At 41.3% G+C, this 22,131-nt stretch overlaps 1 protein-coding gene across 3 annotated transcripts; it reads right to left on the reverse strand.

The window, feature by feature from the left end:
- Positions 1 to 1,277: 1,277 nt before the first annotated feature.
- Positions 1,278 to 20,651, reverse strand: LOC142496959 (NXPE family member 2-like). Of its 3 annotated transcripts, XM_075604088.1 has the most exons (7): positions 20,291 to 20,651; positions 17,228 to 17,331; positions 9,930 to 10,041; positions 8,364 to 9,082; positions 6,677 to 6,738; positions 3,954 to 4,172; positions 1,278 to 3,375 (listed from the first exon to the last, which is right to left on the reverse strand). In XM_075604088.1, the coding sequence occupies exons 2-7, from the start codon at positions 17,269 to 17,271 to the stop codon at positions 2,831 to 2,833; spliced, it is 1,701 nt and encodes a 566-aa protein (XP_075460203.1). In that variant the 5' UTR covers positions 17,272 to 17,331; positions 20,291 to 20,651; the 3' UTR covers positions 1,278 to 2,830. The 3 variants fall into 3 exon arrangements, with proteins under 3 accessions (XP_075460203.1, XP_075460204.1, XP_075460205.1); XM_075604089.1 differs by lacking the exon at positions 17,228 to 17,331 and having other exon boundaries at positions 20,291 to 20,649; XM_075604090.1 differs by lacking the exons at positions 17,228 to 17,331; positions 20,291 to 20,651 and adding an exon at positions 16,958 to 16,982.
- Positions 20,652 to 22,131: the final 1,480 nt, after the last annotated feature.

Raw genomic sequence — 22,131 nt, forward strand, 5'->3', positions numbered from 1 at the left:
ACCGATAAGTGCTGAATAAAAGTCCTCTTACCTCGCAAAACACACAGAGCAATATCATCTGACAGACACAAAAGGAAGCCAGCGGTTGGAGTGCTTGGCACTGTGTATGGATCCACTGCTACACACTGATCATATATCCCGAAGCTCAGCATTTCGCAGGATCCCCCCTGTGAGAGACACACAGAATTGTTTGCAAAGCTCAGACCGACCATTGTTGGGAGAATTTGCCTTTGGAATCCTCCTATTGTCTACGGAGACGATGTCTGCTCTGTGCTGCTGCTGGCAGGGGTAACAGAGAATCTAGAGGTGGCTTTACTATCTCCACCTCTGGGTTTATTATACATCCAGCATCCAGGAGCGGCTCCTTCCCCCGGTGTGTGCATCCATTAAGTGAGAGCAGATACAGAGCACACAGAAAGCCTTTCGCCTGCCACGGAAGAGAGAGCCAGAGCTGCTTTGCTAAAGCTGGACTTAGATGCTTGTTTTGAACTGCTCAGTTGTAAGAAGGATTCTGGTTTTATCCACCAGATCATCTTCAACGGGCCATCTCCTTTTTATGGAACTTCAATGTCCTTTTAGATTTAATTTTAATAAATTAGTTTAACTGTTTCTATACAGCCCTGTTTTGCTTTTGTTTATATATTGATTATTGTTTGTGGTCTATGTTTTAGGTTTGTTTGTTAGTGTTGTTTGTTTTATGTCTGTTTGTTAGTGTTATATGTATTATAGTCAGCAGTGTACACTATGATTTTTCTTTGTGTTTAACTTCACATATCACGGGACGTTATCTACGAAGCCATAAAGTCGATCCAGGTGTACAGGATTTGATTACCATACAAGGAGTTCAATACCTATACCAGTACATTTGGACATTCATTTATATCTATAAAAATGAAAACATTATTTGTTTGCTGAAAACGTTGTATGTTTGCTGTGCTTCTGGGCAATCTGATTGGTCCATTGGTCTGTCACTCAGCCTCTGGCCAATCTGATTGGTCCGTGGCCCGGCCCTGCCCCCGCACGTCTCTCATTGGCCTGCGTGGTTCTATGACCTCACATACCCAACTGCCACACTCTCAGAAAATAACCTCAGTGCAGATTAATCCCCTGCGGATTACTCACCACCTGAGGTCACGTGCACTGGCATGAGTCACCCCTGCCCCCCCATTACCACCCCACCACCGGCTCCCCTCCCCCCCCATCACCAGCTGGCTGCTGGCTCCCCCCTCCCATAAGCCCCCCTCACCCACAGCTCACCTCCCCGCCGGCTCCCACCCCCATCACCCCTCCTCACCCGCAGCTCTCACCACCTACGGGCCCGTTCTCTCTCCCCTCAGTGGGGACAATGGGAGCGCTGGGGAGGGGGGGGGAGTGGAAGGAGCGCACGCCACTTCTACTCTCTACCCGTGGGCCCCGTTCTCTCTCCCCTCAGTGGGGACTGCCGGGGAGGGGTGGAGTGGGGTGTGGAGAACATGCGCAGGGGACATGGGGGTGGGGGGGGAGAGAAACACCGCTGGTGGTGGGGGTGGAAACAAGCACCGGGGACAGGGGGGGAACGATCGCCTGGGAGCCTCAAGCCTTCCCCCGTGCACGCCTCCTGCCCAATGCTGCCATTCTTGGCCACTCCCCCCTCCCAACCTGGGACGGAGTGGAAGCGCCAACCAAGCTTACCCTGTGCGCGCCTCCTGTCACAGCCCGGCAATCTCACCCCCCTATCCCCCCCCCCAGCTGCCAACTTCACACCCGCTCAAGGTAAGTCATCCACCCACTGTTTCCCCTCACCTACTGTCTCCCTCTACCCACATCCCCCACCCAGTAATCCACCCAGTCAGTCAGTAACCCACCCACCCACTCAGTCAGTAACCCAAGTGTCAGTCAGTCAGTCAGTCAGTCACCCACCCAGTCAGTCAGTCAGTCAGTCAGACAAGTATCAGTCAGTCTGTAACCCACCCAGTAAGTAAACCCAGTCGGTTAGTAACCCACGGTCAGCCAGTCTGTCAGTCAGTTAGTAAAAGTCAGTAAAGTCAGTAACACACCCACCCAGTCAGTCAGTCAATGTCAATAACCCACACACACAGTCAGTAACCAAAACCAACAACCCCACCCAACAATTATTAGGTATTCACATCCCAGCAATGCCGGGTCTCTCAGCTAGTTGGACTATATATCTTAAGGCACCGGATTGTATCTGTTTCTCTGTATTGTGTTCTGACTTTGTTCAGTCAGTATTACTAGGCTGCCTACCTTATATGTATGAGTTTCTTTGTGCTCTTGTTTTAATATAACTTTGAGCACACACACTATTTTTGTTAATCACACATAAGCGCTTTTGAAGCACCGTCTTTCTTTTTGTTATTACTTTTTTATGGCATCAACTGACTACTTCAAATGATCGCTGCCTTTACTTTATATTGCTCCAGAGAGACTGTACTTTCAGTGGACGTTGAAACACAGGGACAGGCTCACTTATGTCTGTAAATGCATTTCTATCACACTGACTGAGAGAGTTCCCTCAGTTTGAGAAGCTGCCTACTAGACTTGGGAATGTATACAAAATTATTCGAAAATCTAGCATTTATGCAAAGTTGTCATTGTTCAAAATATGGGAAAAGTTACCATTGTCACTAAATGTAGCAAAAATGTTGAAATCTTTCCATTTTTGAAGAATTTCTCTTAAATGGCAGTGTATGCATGGTTATGTGACCATTCACATGTTGATGAAGTAACCTTGCAGATTTCTGTGGAGTTTTTCATGAAGAAAATACCATTAAACATTTCCGGCTTTGTGAATTTTGCCGACAATTTTGTAGTCCAAAAGGAAGTTTCCTAGTTAACCGGCTTGTGTGAAGGACAGGCTAATGAGGTTCTCTAGAACTGCTACTGGAGGATGTATAACATTGGAGGCATAGGCTATAGTCATATCCAAAGCATCAACAAACCCAACGTTCAACCCACTAAAAATGTCCCTCAGTATCATATATTGGATATGGCCGTGAAAATCACTGAACCTCTCCATGTTGATGTCCATGTCTCTGGCATTCTCTTCTTTGATGATGACCTTAGTGCGGGGGCTTCTGTAGAAGAGACGCTCTATGGCATGGCGGACGTTTATCGCAGACTTGATAAAAACACGGAAGGGGAATGGTCGGAAGTGCTGGCCCATGGTGAGAATAATGATGGTATTTTCTCCTCCACCGATTTGATCGATTTGCCGGGCAATGTAGGCGTCCTCTTTGATTGAGTAGAAGGTCTGGCTGACAAATGGAAAAGTGTGTTTCTTCCACTGGACAAAGATAAACTTATCCAGGTTTATGGCTAGAAGTGTTTTCTGCCAGGACTGCATCTCATCTTCTGTGTGGTTAAAATAATTCACAACTGAAAAAAACAAAACAAGGAGTTTTGATTAAAATGGCAAAATGTGAGAACAATAATATATTGTGTTATAGATTTTTCTTACATAAGTGCTTTGCTTGAAAGGTTTCGGGGAGTGTTGGGATCTGCTACTCACAGGTCTTTTGTGGTTTCTCAGAATCCCGAATCCCAATGCTCTTTTTAAGGAGCAATTCACGTTAGCTCACAAACAACGTAGCAATATCTTCCTTAAACATATGTAACCATGCTTAAAACAAACACTTGGATATTCTTTTTTAATTGAGAGAGGTTTTCTGTGTATGACTGACAAAATCTAATGATGAGTGATGCATGATACTTTCTAAAGAAAAAAAACCTGGTGGAAACCATCTTATATGTGACCAAATATGCATATAATGTAATTTTTTATCATTTTTTTAACACTATTACTTAAAAGCCATGCCAGCACACTTTAGGAATTTTAGTGCATTCAGTGAATTATAGATAATAATGAAAATAATAATAATAATAATAATAATTGCACCTCTCTAACTTCTACATAATATGTAAGTAGACTTTTCGTCCTGTATCATAACACTTACTCTTGATTGCTTCTGCAAAATGCCTCATATATTGACGTACTGTTGAATCCCCAATAAGGAAAACTTTTTTCCCCTTGAGAAAGCTTTTTATCTGTTCATTGTTGTTGAATTTCGTCATTTGACAATGAATCGGATTCCACAGGTTGTGGGAGAAATAGCCACTTGGGATTGGATAGTAGGAACCTCTTTTGCATCTTTCTTTTGACGGGACCTGTTTTTCTAAGGAAAGACAAAAACAGTGAAATGTTTATAATAAACCTTAATTTAAAGTATAATTCTACATCTCTGCCAAAAAAATGGACGTCGTGATTTCACATCACAATACATACAACTGGAATGAACTAAAAACAGATCAACTGCCTCATATCACAAAATAAAAAACAGGACATGCTTGCCCATAAAAAGTTAAAATGTAGGCATTATTTCCTGTTTTATGGGGGAGTGTTCAAAAAATATAGAGGCTACCTTGATTGGAACCAAACCCTTGCAGTGTACTATTGATATTCCAGCTGTGTGAACATATATTTACATAGTAGATGAAGTTGAAAAAAGACATCCAGCGAGTTTAAACTATATTAAATTAAGTCAAAACGAAAATCCCCAGTGAAACATTACTCTATTATGTCTCATAAAAGGAATATTACATTCCCAGTAATGGCAATCAGATTTCTCCCTGGTTCCGCATCCCTCTCATGTTTATTATTCAGTATATCCCTGTATACCTTTCCTATCTAAAAAATATATTTTCTTTCGTATTTTCTCAACCTCAGTCCTCCCCCACCCCCCAACAGGTCAGGTTTTCAGGATATCCCAGCTTCAGCATAGGTGGCTCAATCAGAGGCTCAGCCCAAGAATGAGCCTCTGATTGAGCCACCTCTGCTGAAGCAGGGACATCCTGAAAACCTGATATGTTGGGGGGACGGAGGAAGGGGGGGGCTTGAGGCCTGGATTTTAGCACCCCTACTGTAAAGATTCTTCATTGCTGCTGGTGAAACCTTTTTTAGAGTTAGGGAAGAGTCGTGTAGTACTGTATGGTGCCACAGAAATTAATGTTGAAAGAGAAGGGGTTGAAATGGTAGATATTGGCCTGAATGTTCTTCTTATCTGGTACAGCTAACACACATACATGTTCTTCATTTACTGAAATATTACATTCACGTAGCAATCTGTGCTGCACCAAAATGTATTCCTGTTTCACTCCAGTTCAGAGGTGGCCAACTCCAGGCCTCTAAGGCCATGAACAGGTCAGGTGTTAAAGATATCCCTTCTTCAGCGCCGGTGGCTCAATCAGTGGCTCAGTCAGAATGAAGCAGTGATATCCCGAATACCTGGCCTGTTGGTGGCCCTTGAGGACTAGAGTTGGCCACTCCTGCTCTAGTCTAGTGCATGATGATAAGGTCATTATTCCGGGACATACTGCATTACCGTGATAAGTTAATCTTTATAGTGCCCTGTTAGCACCCACTGGGGGTCACAGGGACTGGTGGATGTCCAATTAATTGTTTTGCTCAGTTTTACAAGCAACTGATGCTGCAGCCCCCAGGGGTCTGTGGACTTGAACAGAAGAAGAGGAGGATGACTGCACCAGCAATCACATGATCCCAGTACAGGAAGGTCCGAGGACGTTCCAGCATTTATAAGTTTAAAGCAGCAAAACATGTGAAAGCTATGTTTTCTTTTAATCAGTTCTGTAGTATTAGATAATACTTACTGTATTTTAATTTTTTTTTATTATTCAATTACATTTTCTAATGAGTTTTAAAGCATCCTCTGATTTCTATAGCAGGTTTAGCCCATCTCCCCAGCAGTGCAAGATCTTTGCAACATTTTCCTATTTGTGATAATTTGTTGCCAATATTCCCAGCAGTTTGAGCTTTAACAATAGATAATGTTAACTTAATAAGGCTACATTGTAGCTTCTGCGTTACACTGACTGAAGCAGCCATTTTGTTAGGCGCACAATCAGGATTTTGACAGATTTATAACAGGAGCACCAAACGATTGCCAGCTTAGGTAATGATGAAGAATTATACTTTGTCACATGCTTTATATGACAAAAAAAAAAAGGGTAGAACGTACAGTAGTACAGTATTGCTGCTTTAATAGTATTGGATTTAAAAACCTGCAATGTCTGAAAAGGAACCAACACATTTGGGCAATCTCATTGAACACGTAATTGAATATGCAATCTATGTACAGAACAAAGAAACCACCAATAAGCAGCTGGGTGCGTCTCACAAGAAGGGCTGGTAATGCAGGCACCCTCTGTTATACCGAATTCACTTTTGTTTCTTAATTGTATCTGAAACTGCTCTGCCGCAGTAAGAAAGTCCCTCGCCAGGGAATGTGTACAATAGTAAGTGTGCAACAATACAGTGTTTTTCATGTAAAAAAATGAACAATTCCCTTATTTCCATTTTCTTACCGCCTTGTCAAATGTCTGCAGGTCAACCTTTGCTATGGATGGCTTGTTTGGAACAGCACTAGGAAAAGGACATGTAGGATGATAGCTGAATATTGATACCATTATCAATCTGGTACCTCAATAACCATTTAAATACAACAGTTTTTGTATTCACACTTCTCGGGCATGGAGCCCTTTGAGTCAGGATTTCATGGCTTTGATACATGTATTCTTAGTGCATTGTTCTTGTGGCTGTGGTATGCCGAATGCTGCAAGAATTAATAACCTGACCGGTAGAAAATACATGATGAAAACTTACTGCCACAGCTGAGGACGTTGATGGGCTGGAACGATTTGGACACTTCCACACCAATGTTTGACCTGCAAATCAGGTGTTTGAAGGAAACAAAATGAATTGTACTAAGGAGGAAATAATAGTAAATAATATTTACATTACCAACTCGTGAATAATATTCTCTGGGTGAACATTCAGCTGATGTCACCCTGACTTTATAGTGTGAAGGCAAGACAGTAAATAGTCTTGGATAATAATATTAGGGATCCTATGCCAAACTAGGGGTACGTTACAGGAACAAATCCTCCCTAAGTCTCCTGGTCAGAAAGCGTATTGCACAGCAGATGCTAATGCCAATTATTGACTATGGAGACATAGTATACGGCTCGGCTCCTCAAACCCACCTTAGCAAACTTGACACCCTCTACAATTCAATTTGTCGTTTTGTTCTCCAATGCAACTACAACACACTTCACTGCGAAATGCTCAAAGAACTAGATTGGTCATCACTAGAGTCTAGGCGCAAAGTTCACCTTTCCTGTCTCACCCTCAAATACTTTCTGGGCAAGCTACCCAGCTACCTGAACAAGCTCCTCACCCCTACCACATGCAGTACCTATCACCTGAGATCAGACTCCAAAAGACTATTCATGGTCCCAAGACTCAACAAAGTATCCGGACGTTCCTCCTTCTCCTTCCGTGCACCCCAAAACTGGAACAACCTACCAGAGACTCTCATATCCACCACCAGCTCAAGTTCTTTCAAATCTAAGGCTGTCTCACACTTTAATCTGGTCTGTAACTGTTTCATACGCTCATAATATATATTTTCTTTAACTGTGCATGCAATGTCTTGTATATAAATGTATACCTTGTTCATTTATGTAACTGTATTTGTAACCATGTATTATTTGCTTTACTCTGTGCCCAGGACATACTTGAAAACGAGAGGTAACTCTCAATGTATTACTTCCTGGTAAAATATTTTATAAATAAATAAATAAATATGTATTAAGCCATTCTACGCCATAAGACTTCTTCCGTATGACTTAGTAAATATGGCCCAGCCAAAGTAGTGGGTCAGTGGTGTCTTCCAGTGCCGGAGGATGTGTTATGGATTAACCACAATTTATTAAATATGGTGCTTTATTGCACATTCACTTAAATTGGCCCATATGGCGTCTTTCAACATAAAACGTGTTTCTTATGCCTTAGCCCTTCTTAGTAAATATGGCCCAGTATCTTTCATTATGACAAATTTATAGACCAGCGGTTTTCAGCCCTTCTCTTTGGGGAACTTCAGCCAGGTCACGTTTTGTGGTCACTGACCAAATTGTAATTCTAGTGTAGGCTACCAAACAAATTCTCATTTATTTTGTGCTGTAGTCAGAAGTGGCTTTGCATACAATAATGGCAGGGTCAGTCCACATGGAAGGAAGGGATGAATACGCTTCTAAAACAAGCACTTGGGGGAAGATTCACTCAGCACAGATATTGGTTATTGCACTACTATCCTTCGTTAACTGCCATTCAGGTCAATAGGCGGTAGTGAGCTACGCGGTACTATAATCTGTACAGGAGCCTAGTGAATAACAACATAAGTTCCGAACATTTTCGTATCAGAGCCCATGTCATTTTTATTCTGAAACGGTGAATTTTATTCCCCTGTAAGGTTTTGGTCCCATGTAAGGGCTTTTTGGACCCCATTTACCTATTAAGAAGACTCTGCTCCAGTTCAGATAAGTACGAGTGGTTTCGGTTCACGGAGTTCATATGGGTCAAAGCCTCGCAGGGGAAATGTAAAGGTTTGATGCAGTAAAAAGCCTCTTGATCTCTCCGGTCTACGAACCGGCACAGATCCTCTTCCGTATCAAGCTGGAAGCCACATTCACTGTTGGCATATTCGGTGGCACTGGTGAAATTGCCGGTGTACTTGATATTTGCGTATCCCTGGTTTCTCGCTCTCCACAAGGCGGAAACAGCTTCACTTGGGTGCATTAACAAAACTGAAATGTGAACTCTACCTTCCCAAAACAAAGTAAAGTTTATTAGGTAGGTCCCATTGTTAAAATCTGTGATGTTCCCACTTGCACTGCTATTTGTATCAGGGGAAAAGATTCTTGCCCTGAGATAATCTCCACCATAAGTCTTCATGTTTCCCATATAATCATTAGCCACTACTCTCACAAGTAACTGGTCCCCAAGGCAGTACTTGGCCTTCTGATTCACAATGGTGGCCTTGCTGTCTTCTGCACTCGTTGCTTTGTTCAGATCATCTAGAATGACCTTGGGAACAAGCTGGTCGACTCTGCTGAAGATTTCTTCAATTCTCAGATCTATTTCCATTTTATCGAGAGCAGAGTTTTTGTCTGCTTCTTTGTGAGATTGGTCAGCATCACACATTTGAAAGAGGTACTTTATTTCTGGAATCTGAAAGGAAGATGGCAGATTTAATCATGTGAACATATCAATAAAATGGCTCCTTAGAACACCAGCCTTCAATAATTCTCTTGTGTCTTATTTCCCCTTTCCACCTTATAGACTGTAAGCTCTTTGGCACGGGGGACCTTCTAACTTATTGTTCTGTTTTGCGTTAAGCTGTTTTAGATTAACATCAATTATCAGTGTAATCGGCGTCTTTGAAGATGGCATCCCCCTTCAAGTAGCAGTTCTATTTATTTGTATCTTGGTAAAAATGAATTTGTGTAGTATTTCTTAGAGCAGGGGTTCTCACCTCCAGTCCTCAAGACCCGCCCTCCCCAACAGGTCAGGTTTTAAGGCTATCCCAGCTGCAGCACAGGTGGCTCAATCAGAGGTTCAGTCGAAGACTGAGCCTCTGATTGAGACACCTGTGCTGAAGCAGGGACTAAGCCACCTCTGCTGAAGTAGGGACTGATTGAGCTAGCTGTCCTTAAGCAGGGACTTATTGAGCTACCTGAGCTGAAGCTAGGATATCATAAAACCTGACCTGTTGATGGGGCTTGAGGATTGGAGTTGAGCCCCCCTGTCTTAATGAACACTGAACTTGGGACGCTGATAAGCTATGATTGATCTCTCTCTCCGTCTCTCTCTGCCTCTCTCCGTCTCTCTCCTTAGCTTTTGGATTGGCATTAACCTCAGGGACGTAACATTCGCTGCTGATTTTGATCACATGATGTTATGACTGAGCCCTGATTTACCAGAGCTTTGTGGATTTGGGCCAAAGCAGGAATGTCCGGAGAAGGGACTTTTAATTTGAATTGTTACTGACATTTAAGTACAAAGCACCCGCCACTACCTGCACTTTCTTATGATGGATGAGCAGGAACAGAATAGCAGCTAGTACTGTAGCAGTCACCACAGCCTTGAATGTAATCTTCATCTTGAATAATGCAGAAAAGTACAATTTCCTGGGGGAGGAAAACAAGATAATTGTGTGGGCATTTCCAATAGAGATCCCTCCACAATGAATTAAGATCTCGGTTTTGCATATCCCCTCACACACCTCCCCCTCTCCCCCCCCCCCCCATCTCTCCATCTCCCTGTCTCCATCACACACACACATACACATATAAAATCAAAAATGAATAGACAATACCGTTCTGTGGCTAACAAAATACTTTTATTTGTGCGAGCTTTTGAGATACACTGATCCCTTCTTCCGGCGAAGTTACATTGAATAAAGCAGCAAGGTTAAACTTACAAACAGTGCATATACTGTAGGAATGTTATCTGTGACTGAAACCTAACACCTTTCCCCCCTTTTGTGTAGTATGCGATTTATGACTATAGGTTTTAAATAGTCCCTGAATGTTAGTGATGTAAGAGTGTGTGTATGAATGTACGCTTTACAAAAGGTGTGTGTGAAGTGGGAGTTATATCAATGGTGTGGGTAGGTGTGGAAAAGTAAGAGGCTGTAACATTACTAAAAGTGTATGTAGATACTATGTGGTCCTTATTGGTATATAGGGATGGAATTGCATAGAGTATTTGTATGTGTATGAGACAGCTGTGTGTGTATATATATATATATATATATATATATATATATATATATATATATATATATATAGCGCAGTATGTATGGGAAGAGAGTTCTCTCATGTCAGTAGTGACTCATAAAACGTCGGTCTCTGTTTAGGCCATCGCTAAGTGTCTCGAACAGTTGCATAAATTTGTATTCATGCAACCGTCTCTCTTTCGGTGTTCTAAGATTACCTTTGAATATGGCCACCTTCAGATCGTTCATCTTGTGGCCAGAGTCAGAGAAATGTTCGCCGACAGTACTCTCTTGTTCCGCGTGTAATACTGTGGCGATGCAGATTCATTCTCTTGTTTAGCCCCTGTCCCGTCTCGCTTATGTAGTAGCAGCCCCCTGGGCATTTCATGCACATGATGAGGTACACGACATTGCTGGAGGAACAGGTGAACCTTCCTCTGATTTTTTACTCCAGATTTCTGTGTGGTATTTGTATTGTGCCCGCTGTGTGGAGCATTGCGCTGGTTTTGCATCTTGCGTCCTGGCATGGTCTTGTCCCGCATTCAGTTGTACTGTTGAATACTGTACTCCTCAACATCATTTTCTTGAGATTATGAGGTTGTCTGTATGATAATAAGGGTATTTTAGGGAAGACCTGTTGCAGTCTTGTATCTTCCTGGAGAATGGGTTGTAGTTTCCTGGCGATCTTGCGTAGAGCTTCTAGGAGTGGGTTATACGTGACCACCAAAGGTACCCTGTCGCTTTTCTCTTTCTGTCTGTATTCAAGGAGATCACTTCTTGGTATTCTGGTGGCTTTGTGGATTTGCTGGTCTACAATTCTGCGGTTATAGCCACGGTTTAAGAAATCTGATCTCAAGGCTGTAATCCGCTGGCCTTTGTCTGCTGTGTCGGAGCATATCCGGTTGTATCATATGGCTTGACTGTAGATGGTTGCATGCTTAGTGTGTGTCGGGTGGAAGCTGTTGGTCCTCAAATAGCTGGCTCTGTCTGTAGGTTTGCGGTATACAGAAGTCTGTAGTTGGTTGTTCTTTATAATAATGGTGGTGTCTAGGAAGTATACTTCGTCTGAGGAATGGGTGAGTTTGAGGTTGATAGCTTAATAATCAAAAATGCAAGCTTTCGAGATACACTGATCTCTTCTTCCGACGGTGTTACAATGCATAAAGCAAGAAAGGGTTTAACTTAAAAACAGTGCATCCTGGAATGTTATCTGTGATTGAAGCCTATCCCTCCCCCCTGTGAAGTATGCGAGTTTTGACTTAAGGTGTTAAATGGTCCCTGAATATTAGTGATGTAAGAGTGTGTGTGTATGTGAGTATGTATGAGTGTAAATATAAATTTATAAAGCGCCAACACTGTATACAGCGCTTTACAAAAGGTGTATGTGTGTGGAGTGGGCGTGTATACCAATAGTGTTGGTAGGTGTAGAAATGTAAGAGGATATATATATATATATATATATATAAATATATTGTTTTGTTTTTTTTAAGTTATGGTGGGTGAAAAAGGCAACAAAAAACCTCCATTGGATGTGTATATATGTGTATATATATATATATATATATATATATATATATATATATATATATATACACTGAGAGAGAGAAAAGAAAAGTGTCCCACTAAAAGCACTCAAGCAAAATAATAATACATGTGTTTATTCAAAAGAACAAGGATTATACGACAAAAACAAAATAACATTAAAACAGACCCTTGGGAATCCCTACAGCTGATGAAATACCCTAAACGTGTAGAGTAAAAAATGGCATGTACTATGATCTAATGATAAATCAAGACCAAGTATAATGCTAAGCAGGAAGATGTAATATCCTGCTGCATTAATGTAAAGACCGTCCAGTCAAAAAACACATATAATGGGCAGCTGGATGCGTTGACCTAAAGAGTAGCTATCTACAATGAAAACCAATGCAGTACCTCCACAATCACCAACAGGAAATGCAATAGTGCTTTAATTCATAAGGTGAAAATAGCCAGTAATGACAAAATGTAGTAATTTATACTTGCTGGTCACCAGGTAATAAAGTACACGCAGGTCCTGTAAGCAGAGTCCTAGAGTGAAGGCAGTTGTGAGTGATCGCTGAGTAATATTGCAGAGTAGGTACACCGCAAAAATGGGGGTTCCCAAGGGAGTGCAAACAGACAGAACCCCGATGTACGTTTCGCACCCCTTTGCTTCATCTGGGGGCTTTTGGAGTGGGAGTGGGAGTGTATACCAATGGTGTTGGTAGGTGTAGAAATGTAAGAGGGTGTATATATATATATATATATATATATATATATATATATATATATAGTTTTGTTTTTTTTTAAGTTATGGTGGGTGAAAAAGGCAACAAAAAAACCTCCATTGGATGTAAATATATATACAGTATATACGAAGAAAAAGGAGATAACCTCGCATCCACTCCAACAAAATAATGGTCACCATAAGCAAGTATATAATGGAAACATTTCCATAGCAGGCGGTGCTCATGGGTCAATAGTAGTTATGTGGCAAGAAAAAAGAAATCCGCTTAGGAGCACTCAGGTATACCGTATAGAAAATAACAATATATTGATTGACACAAAGAGAATTAGATAACAGTACAAAAATATTAAAAATTAGACTAGGACCCCTGACACGAATACTACCCAAAAGAAACACTGTTGCATAATATAGGTATAAACTATCAATGTAAACCCTAATGCCTAATATAGACAAAAATGTGAGAATTACTTAGATATGCAAAAAACTCTTAGACAGGCTACTTCAAATTCCAAGTAAATGAGACATGCATCTGATGTAATAAGTCCCAGAGGACATGGAGTGATTAACCATTATAAACAATACTTCCTCATCAAGCATAAATTCCGCCTCTTTAAAGCAGATGTATAATCCAAACCCACAGCAATTTGAGTCTCTGTGGGAAATTGGTTGCTGTGCTCTGAGGGTCACTCTGTACAAAAAATAATACGCATGTAACATGAAAGGATACGTGCTCTCAAAAAGAGTGCAAAGTGAATAGCCTGAGTATTGCACACATGAGTATCAAAAGCGTTAAAAGTCCAGAAAGATAATCACAGCTATGTTATTTAGCATTGTTACGTGACTGCATAATCCAGGGGTCCTGCCTAGCACCCCCACTCCTACACGTTTCTTCAGAGGACTTAAACTTGGACTCCCCTGAAGAAGTCTTTCGAGATGAAACGCATAGGGAGTGTCATGTGGACGTGATATTGTCCAGTTTTATTTGATATCACTCACTATTCTATTTACGGGACTAAATCTTTTGATTTGGAATACACTGATCCCAGCCGGTCATTTGCTACACTTGTGGGGACTGTCTCCGTTTGTATCCTGTGACGTCATTGAGTTCTCGCGTGATTTGGAACTGAGAACTCACTATTGTGACGCTGGATTTGGAGGAAGGCGGCGTCCCTCATGTTCCCCGGTATTCGGAGGTTACTATTGAAACTGCTGCAGTTCACCCACACCGGATACTTCACTGAAGTCACTCGACACCTGGTTCCTGCGTGTGGCTGGTGATTGAGTTGTACTCAGAATTGCTTTTTATTCCGTTATGTTTGTGAGTGTGTTCTTCATATCTTTTACTCCATAAACTATTTGTTATACTTTTTTACGCTATGAGTGCGCCTGTTTTTTTCTGTTTTTGTAGATATCTTCAAGGAAGTGGTGTTCCCTTCATTCGGGCTGCAGGGACTCTTTTGGATAGCATTTGGAGTATTTTTCAGATTTGTATATTTTTTATATATTTTCTGGATTATTATCATTTATTAATATATTTTTTATTCATTTATTGTTTATTTTTATTTATCCATTTTGTATAGTATAGGTTTTTTTTCATCATCAATTGTCTTTTTACATATAGTGGGTTTAGGTTGGCGCCATTTCTCTTTTTTCCTTTTGTGTTTGTATATGTATATACAGCTAAACCCCGTTATAACGCGCCTCGCTATACCGCGATTCGGTTATAACGCGGTTTTCCCGTGGCTCCCGTTTTTTTTTGCACACTGCACACACTCACTGCACACACACTGCTCATTGCTCACACTGCACACACACTGCACACTGCACACTGCACACACACTGCACACTGCACACACTGCACACACACTGCTCATTGCTCACACTGCACACACACTGCTCACACTGACACACACTGCACACACACTGCACACACTGCACACTGCTCATTGCTCACACTGCACACACACACTCACACACACTTACACACACTCACAGACACTCACAGACACTCACACACTCACACACTCACACAAACACAGCAGGCTAAAATTGATTCATACAATTCTAGCAGTTCCCATTTACTGAATAGCAAACTCCCATTTATAGTTATTCCTACATCTATAGCACACTCCCTTTCAATAATTTGTTTATACACCTATTGCAGGCATCCAGCAACTTTATTCATTCATACGCCTGTAACAGGCTTTGATTCATTCTCTCTCACACCTGTAAATGGCTCCCAATTAATGTTTACACCTACACTGTATAGCAAACGTCCACGTATTCATCTATAGCAGTTTTTCCTGTTTTGATTTATTCTGCCTTTGTAGGGTTACCTTATGCTTTAGTGTCTGTTCAAACAAGAATACTGAACACACAGGCAGAATTGTGATGTGGAAGTGTGTGTGGCAGCCTGTCATATCAGAGAATTGCAGACCAGTTTGTAGTTACAAAGGTCCAGGGCACATGACACTCAGATGTTGCACAGCTATCAGGTAATCTGTAATTGTATTGCTGTACTAATGTACAAAATAACACGAACAGGATATAACAATCAGAGTGCCTCACTGCACTGAAAATTAAGTATTATAGGGAATGTGGTCACAATCTGAAATTGTTTGGCTACCACCTCAAAGTGGGGTTACACAACATGGACAGCCCACACCAGTCATTCAATATGATTGCCACATGGTTTAAATGTCACTCACTACTGTACTTAAGGCAGTTTGTTATTTCCAGCATAAATAGCATCCAACACTTCAGTGGCTTTGAAATCACAACTATTAACTTAAATGCCATTCTCCGGATCAGAAGACATTTGTTAATTGCTGACAATTATAAAAAGCACAACAGGATACTGCATGATGCAATGACAACATGCCACAGTCACAAGACTGCAAGACACAATGACAATACACAACCATACATACATTTAACAGCAGAACACTCGACACAATAACAGACAAAACGACACATGGCACTGCGTACACAATCACTCCACACTGTTTGAGACAAACACACACAGTGGTTGGCATTACCCGCAGCATTGTGGTGCAGGATGGTGGGAGGCATGGTGCGGACTATAGTTCGGCACACAGGGGGTAGGAGATGATCAACAAGGCTCAGCACAGAGCAGCGGTGCAGGAACAGCGTGTCAGATCCCTGCTCTCGCCGGACACATGGCTCATACAGCTGGTGCAGACCGGAACTACTTCATGTGCGAAATGTCTGACTTACTAATACTGAGCATGCGCAGTTGCTTTAAAAGTGCACGACATAGCCACTGCATCATGGAGGCCCGCGGTGACGGGGAAGCGGGGACCGGAGAGACATCCCCGCTCCCATCTCCTGCCCCGCGGGCTGTCCCGCGGTGACAGGGGGAAGCGGGGACCGGAGGGACATCCCCGCTCCCATCTCCTGTCCCGCGGGATGAATATGCGCTAAAGCGGCGGCCATTTTTTTTCCCGCGACCCCGTTAGTAACGCGGTGGTCTCGGGGTGGACCCCGAGGACTGCGTTATAACGGGGTTTAGCTGTATTTATATATATATTTCAAGTATAAATTCTAGATAGCAGAGTGCAGATTATTAGGATACTCATATCTATATAGAAAGAGGAAAATAGGAATATATGTATATATAAAATTATATATATATATATATATATATATATATATATATATATATATATATACATATACATATACATATATTCCTATTTTCCTCTTTCTATATAGATATGAGTATCCTAATAATCTGCACTCTGCTATCTATAATTTATACTAAACCTTTTATACTCTATGTACCGATTTTTTCTTCAATGTATGCATTTATTGTGTATGTCTTTTTACTCTTCCTATATACTGTATTGGACTTTCTATCTACCAATCTATCTAATTTATTATTAGATCTATTATTAGCGATCTATTTAATATCTCACTCTCTCTCACCAGGTGCAAATTGATACAAAAAAAGAAAATGGTATATTATGGAGAAAACGGCAGCTTCTTGACACATACTGTATTCCCCAGTATTTTCTCGGCCTGTGTGAGGACTCACCGAGTCACTGATTTATAATGACGAGCGATGGCTCATATGAGTCTCACTCATTTTTGTACTTAGCGTCCGTATTTTAATTTTGAGTTATGACTCCAATAAAGGTTTTTTAACGTGCACACTTCACACTTCACACATCATTGCATACACCCCTATTCCTGTCCCCTGTGTATTGTGCATCTGCTGAGTGCTCTCCATTGGGGTTCTATTCTACCCACATTATTAGCACATACTGTATTCCCCAGTATTTTCTCGGCCTGTGTGAGGACTCACCGAGTCACTGATTTATAATGACGAGCGATGGTCTTCCGGTTCATTTAATGGCGTTCACAAATCTACCTCCAGCTGACCTCAGGAATTGGACATACACATCGATACTGGAACAAAACAAACAGTTCTGGCATGAAAATCCCTTGCACCCAATTATGGATGCATAGACATTAATGGCGGATAAGGCCAACTCCATCTACCCCAAATTCCTACCTGCAGTGGAACCTCAGACCCTACTAGAACTTTGACTTTCTGTCATAATTAGGATTTAGCCTTGTGTCTATCCCACACATTTTTCAATTACCATACTGTACTAGGGTGACAACCCTTAAGGGGTTAAGGAAACTCTGCTCCACATCATGAGAGCAAATATATGAGTAAATTGGTCAGGAACCCAAGGGAGGGGGAGGGAGGGTGGTGCTGGCAGGGAATATAATTTGAATAATACTAAGAAGGAAATGATTCTCTTATAGCAGCACTCAAGGAAAACCCCTATCATTATAAAAATTAACACTTTATTCAATATAATAAAATAGATGGGTCCTGAAAAACGGCGAAAAAGAACATGTATAAAAACAATTAAAAGTGGAGGTTGGTGTGTGCTTAAAATAGATGTCGATAATGTCTCATATACAACTTGATAACTAACATCTTAAATATTCCACTTCACTTAAGGTTTATATGTGGTTCCAAGTGGAAATAAACCAGGAGACACAACACCTTAGGGTGGGGTAAAGCAGGCTATTAATAGTGCCTGAAAGGTTCACGTATCAGTGTCACCTGCGTGATTGAATACAGGGACACTGCACCACCCACAATGGGAATTTAAAAACAACCTTGTGCAGTCTTACTAATTTGGGGCAACAATAATACATAAACCTATACAGAATAGGTATCAGTGTACTTGGGGGATGCATAGCGATAGCATTTAGTAACCCTTTCCATGATTACAGTGCAGTGGTATGAGAAATTGTGATGGAAAGTCTGAAGTTAGTGGTTTTGATATTTTTGTCAGAAATTGATATTGTTTTCAGAAGAGTTTCTCAGCCAAAAATGTTTGTGGGGAATGACATGCTAGTCATGTTTACATTCATTGGGGATTATACATTCTGAAAATATAAACTTTTGGGGGGTAATATTCTGCTGGGGGGCAGTTATACCTTGTTAATAATGTCCCTTTTACATTAAAAAAAACAAACAAAGATGCCCCAAACTACTTCCAATGTGACAAAAATACACAGTGTAATACCTATATATTCTCTTGAAAAAGGATTATTTAGTTTAACCCTTTGCCCAAAGCGTCTTAAGCCTGCTGCCACTACAAGGCATGACCGTTAGCAGGTCCTATAAAATATATAGGTATTGCACTGTGTATTTTTGTCACATTGGAAGTAGCTTTGGACATCTTTGTTTGTTTTTTGTGGTATACATTTAGCCACGCCCACTAGCACTCCTTTTGACACACACACACACACACACACACACACACACACACACACACACACACACACACACACACACACACACACACACACACACACACACACACACACACACACACACACACACACACACACACACACACACACACACACACACACACACACACAGGTAATGTTTTGGGTTTCTCAGAGATTGTTGGGTATCTGTGTGTTTATTAACTATGTGCAGCTGGTCTCAGCTGTTTTTGGGAGGGTAGTGGCCCCTCTCCCCCCAAGGTTTAAGCACACCCCTCCCCACTTTCCAAGTTGGAAGGTCTGTTTCATTTTGCTGGGTTAAGACAGATCCAATGCAGATCATCCTTCCTTTTATTACACAGGTAAATAAGAATTTTAACTCAGGGAGTGTTAGGACCTGAAGTGGCAGCAGGCTTAAGATGCTTTAGCCAAAGGGTTAAAGTAAATTACCATTTTTCAAGAGAATATATAGGTACAGTATTGCACTGTGTATTTTTGTCACATTGGAAGTAGCTCTGGGCATCTTTGTTTTTTTTTTGTTGTGTACATTTAGCCTCACCCACTAGCACTCCTTTTGACACTTATATACACACATATATATTTTTTATATGTGGTAATGTTTGGGGTTTCTCAGTGCTTGTTGGGTATCTGTTTATTACCTTTTACATTCAGCCTGAAAAATCCAGGTGTAAACCGTCTTGTTAATGAAAGTATACTGTATGTAGTATGAATGTGTTCAAGTAACCTACCCAGGGACAACACAAGGTATCATTAATTTTAATGACAGGGTGAAGTTTGTTTTAGATTTGTAAATCTATTAAATAATGATGACATCAAATCATTAGTCATATGATATGCAATCCATTCAAGATAGACAGCTGAACAGAGCAATTTGTGCTAAACAAAACCCCACCATACGTTCTAGTTTCCATAGGTACATAGACAGTCTCTCAGAGCAATCATGTTAAGCAAATGTGTAGCAACATTTTGAAACTTTGCTTTACCACACGGGAGGCCACTGACAGTGAAATGGTTAATGCACTGGAGCCCGTTCTTGAGAAGATTTATGTTCAAATGAAGACACATCAGCGCAGCTCCCTTTCTGAATATTCAGGGTTTGAAACAACTATTAAGATCTCTATCAGGACAAAGCTGGCAAAAAAGCCAAAAAAAAAACTGCACCACTTCTGAATAATGAAGCGAAGAGAGTGAAAAATAAAACGATTTAAGACCACATCCGGGCACTTGCTGTAAGCCTTCTATCTGTTACACTAGATATTGTTATGTTGTTCTGACAAGACCACAGTATATCTCTCTCCCTCTCTCTATATACTTACTATATATATATATATATATATATAAATATATATATATTTATTTATTTATTTACATATAGACTGTGAGAAATAATAAGTCAGCTAGTAGCAAAAGATCGCCATCTCCTATTGCAATAAAACTCCCATAAAGCTTCCCAAGGCTGTGTGATTAACCCTTTCACTGCCCTCAGGGTGCGCGGTACACTGTGTGCGCACAACAATGCGTTGCTAGACCCCCTGCCAGTAAACGGGTTACAATTTTTTAAAAGATACGTTAAAAGGAACAAACCTACCTTCGTTTCCCCAGTTCAACTTTCACCTTCCTGTATAAATCTCTCCCAAGTCACAAATTCATTTTCCTTTTGTTTTGAAAAAGAACGTCTTCTAGTGCTTAGTCTTTCTCTGAGTTTCCAGGTTGAGCTCTTACAGACACTGAAATACAGTACTGTACATCCTTTCTGCTAGTCAATGATTTGCTAGTTCAACCTGTTTGGTGAATATGTAGTATCCATTAAAGCTGCAGTTCTCCTTAGCAAGAGGCACGGCACAACTGTAATCGGAAGACAGCACTGAAATACATAAGCAGTAATTGAACTGCCATTCAAGAATAACGCCACTATTTCTAAGGTTGACAGGTGTCCAGTATTGAACCACCCTGTCCTGTATTTCAACACTGTCCAGAACAAATGAAAGGTAATACTAGGCGGTATTACCTCTCTGGACATGTATGTGTATACCGGTATTACCTCTTTGGACATATACTGTATGAGTCCGGTATTACCTCTCTGGACATAGTGACCTGCCTGGCTTGGAGGGCCGCGGGATTTCCCTGAGCAGGGAGAGAGCAAAGCTGTTGCTAGCAGGCTGGGCAGCTTCTCCAACCTGACTGACTACTGCTCGGTAATGCAGCCAATCAGGAGAAGGTTTCAGGAGCCCGAGTGTGGGGCCAAGGAGAGGAGAAAACATAATGGAGCAGAGAGCGGAGAGGTGTATGTGTATCTTGAGCGCATCGCACCTTTCACCATTGTTTCCAGTATTTTTGGAGAAGCCGCCTTCCAACCCTGACTAGTTCTGATTTCAGAAGATATTAATCTTTTTTTTTCATATTTATATATAGTATTTGTGATCAAAATTGTGCATTATTCAGAATTTTCCCATTTTTAACAGAAATATAAAAAAAATATTGTGACGGTAGGGGGTAACCAGTGTTCATAATAAAGGTGAAGCCCGGCTGGTTACCCCTGAAAACCGTGGGTCCCTGGCAGCTAAGTAGCACCATAAGCCAGTGACAATGTAAAGTATTATATAAACCTGACCTGTTTGGGGTTTTACATGTTCCTCTTCCCCAATAAACATGAAACTTCGAGAGTGAAAGTTTTACGTATGATATTTGGGTCGAAATGTATTTATATTGTTTGAAGGAGTTTGGGGACAATTTTACCGGTAGTCCTGTAATTCCCACCCGACGTGCAGGCATGATTTGCGGGTATGCGAGGTGAATTACACCGGGGCTACACAGTGTTCCCCAGAATCCTGGTTTTCCAGCCCAAGTATCCCAGACCCATTTCCCACACAGGTATAAGGTTCCCCAAAATATATATTTTATTAAAACATGGGTTTTAATGTTTTATACTATATGTATGAATATATACAAGAGGTTGGCAACCTATTTTTCAATGTAGCCACAGGTGTGTCGAATGAGAAGTAAAAATCGCTACACCTGTAAAAATTGAAAAATTAGATTGCTCAATCGAACATTTAAAACAATGCACACCCAGGGTGTGTGGCCAACTGCTGAGCTGGGAAAACATGCAGCTGATCAGCTCCGGGCCCCAAAGCCACACTAAGCAGCCATTCTACCTAAAAAATGCAGGAAAATATCCCCAAATATAGCAGCGGAAAGCACAAACACTGGAGGGCACCCTGGTTACAAGACTAACCGTAAAAACCACCAACCTGTAGTAGCCGGCCAGTAGTCCCGGAACAGCTGAGGGCAAACCAACAGAGGCTGTTTGGGGGCAGCAGGAAAGAGCCGGAGAGAGCGGGGGGTGGTCATTTTGTCCCGGCGCTTGGCTGCAGTCTCAGCGGAGTGAGAGGGATACCCACCCCCTCTAGCCATAAGTAAATCCGTGGG

Source organism: Ascaphus truei, chromosome 6 (genome assembly GCF_040206685.1).
Source record: "Ascaphus truei isolate aAscTru1 chromosome 6, aAscTru1.hap1, whole genome shotgun sequence".
Taxonomy (NCBI): Eukaryota; Metazoa; Chordata; class Amphibia; order Anura; family Ascaphidae; genus Ascaphus; species Ascaphus truei.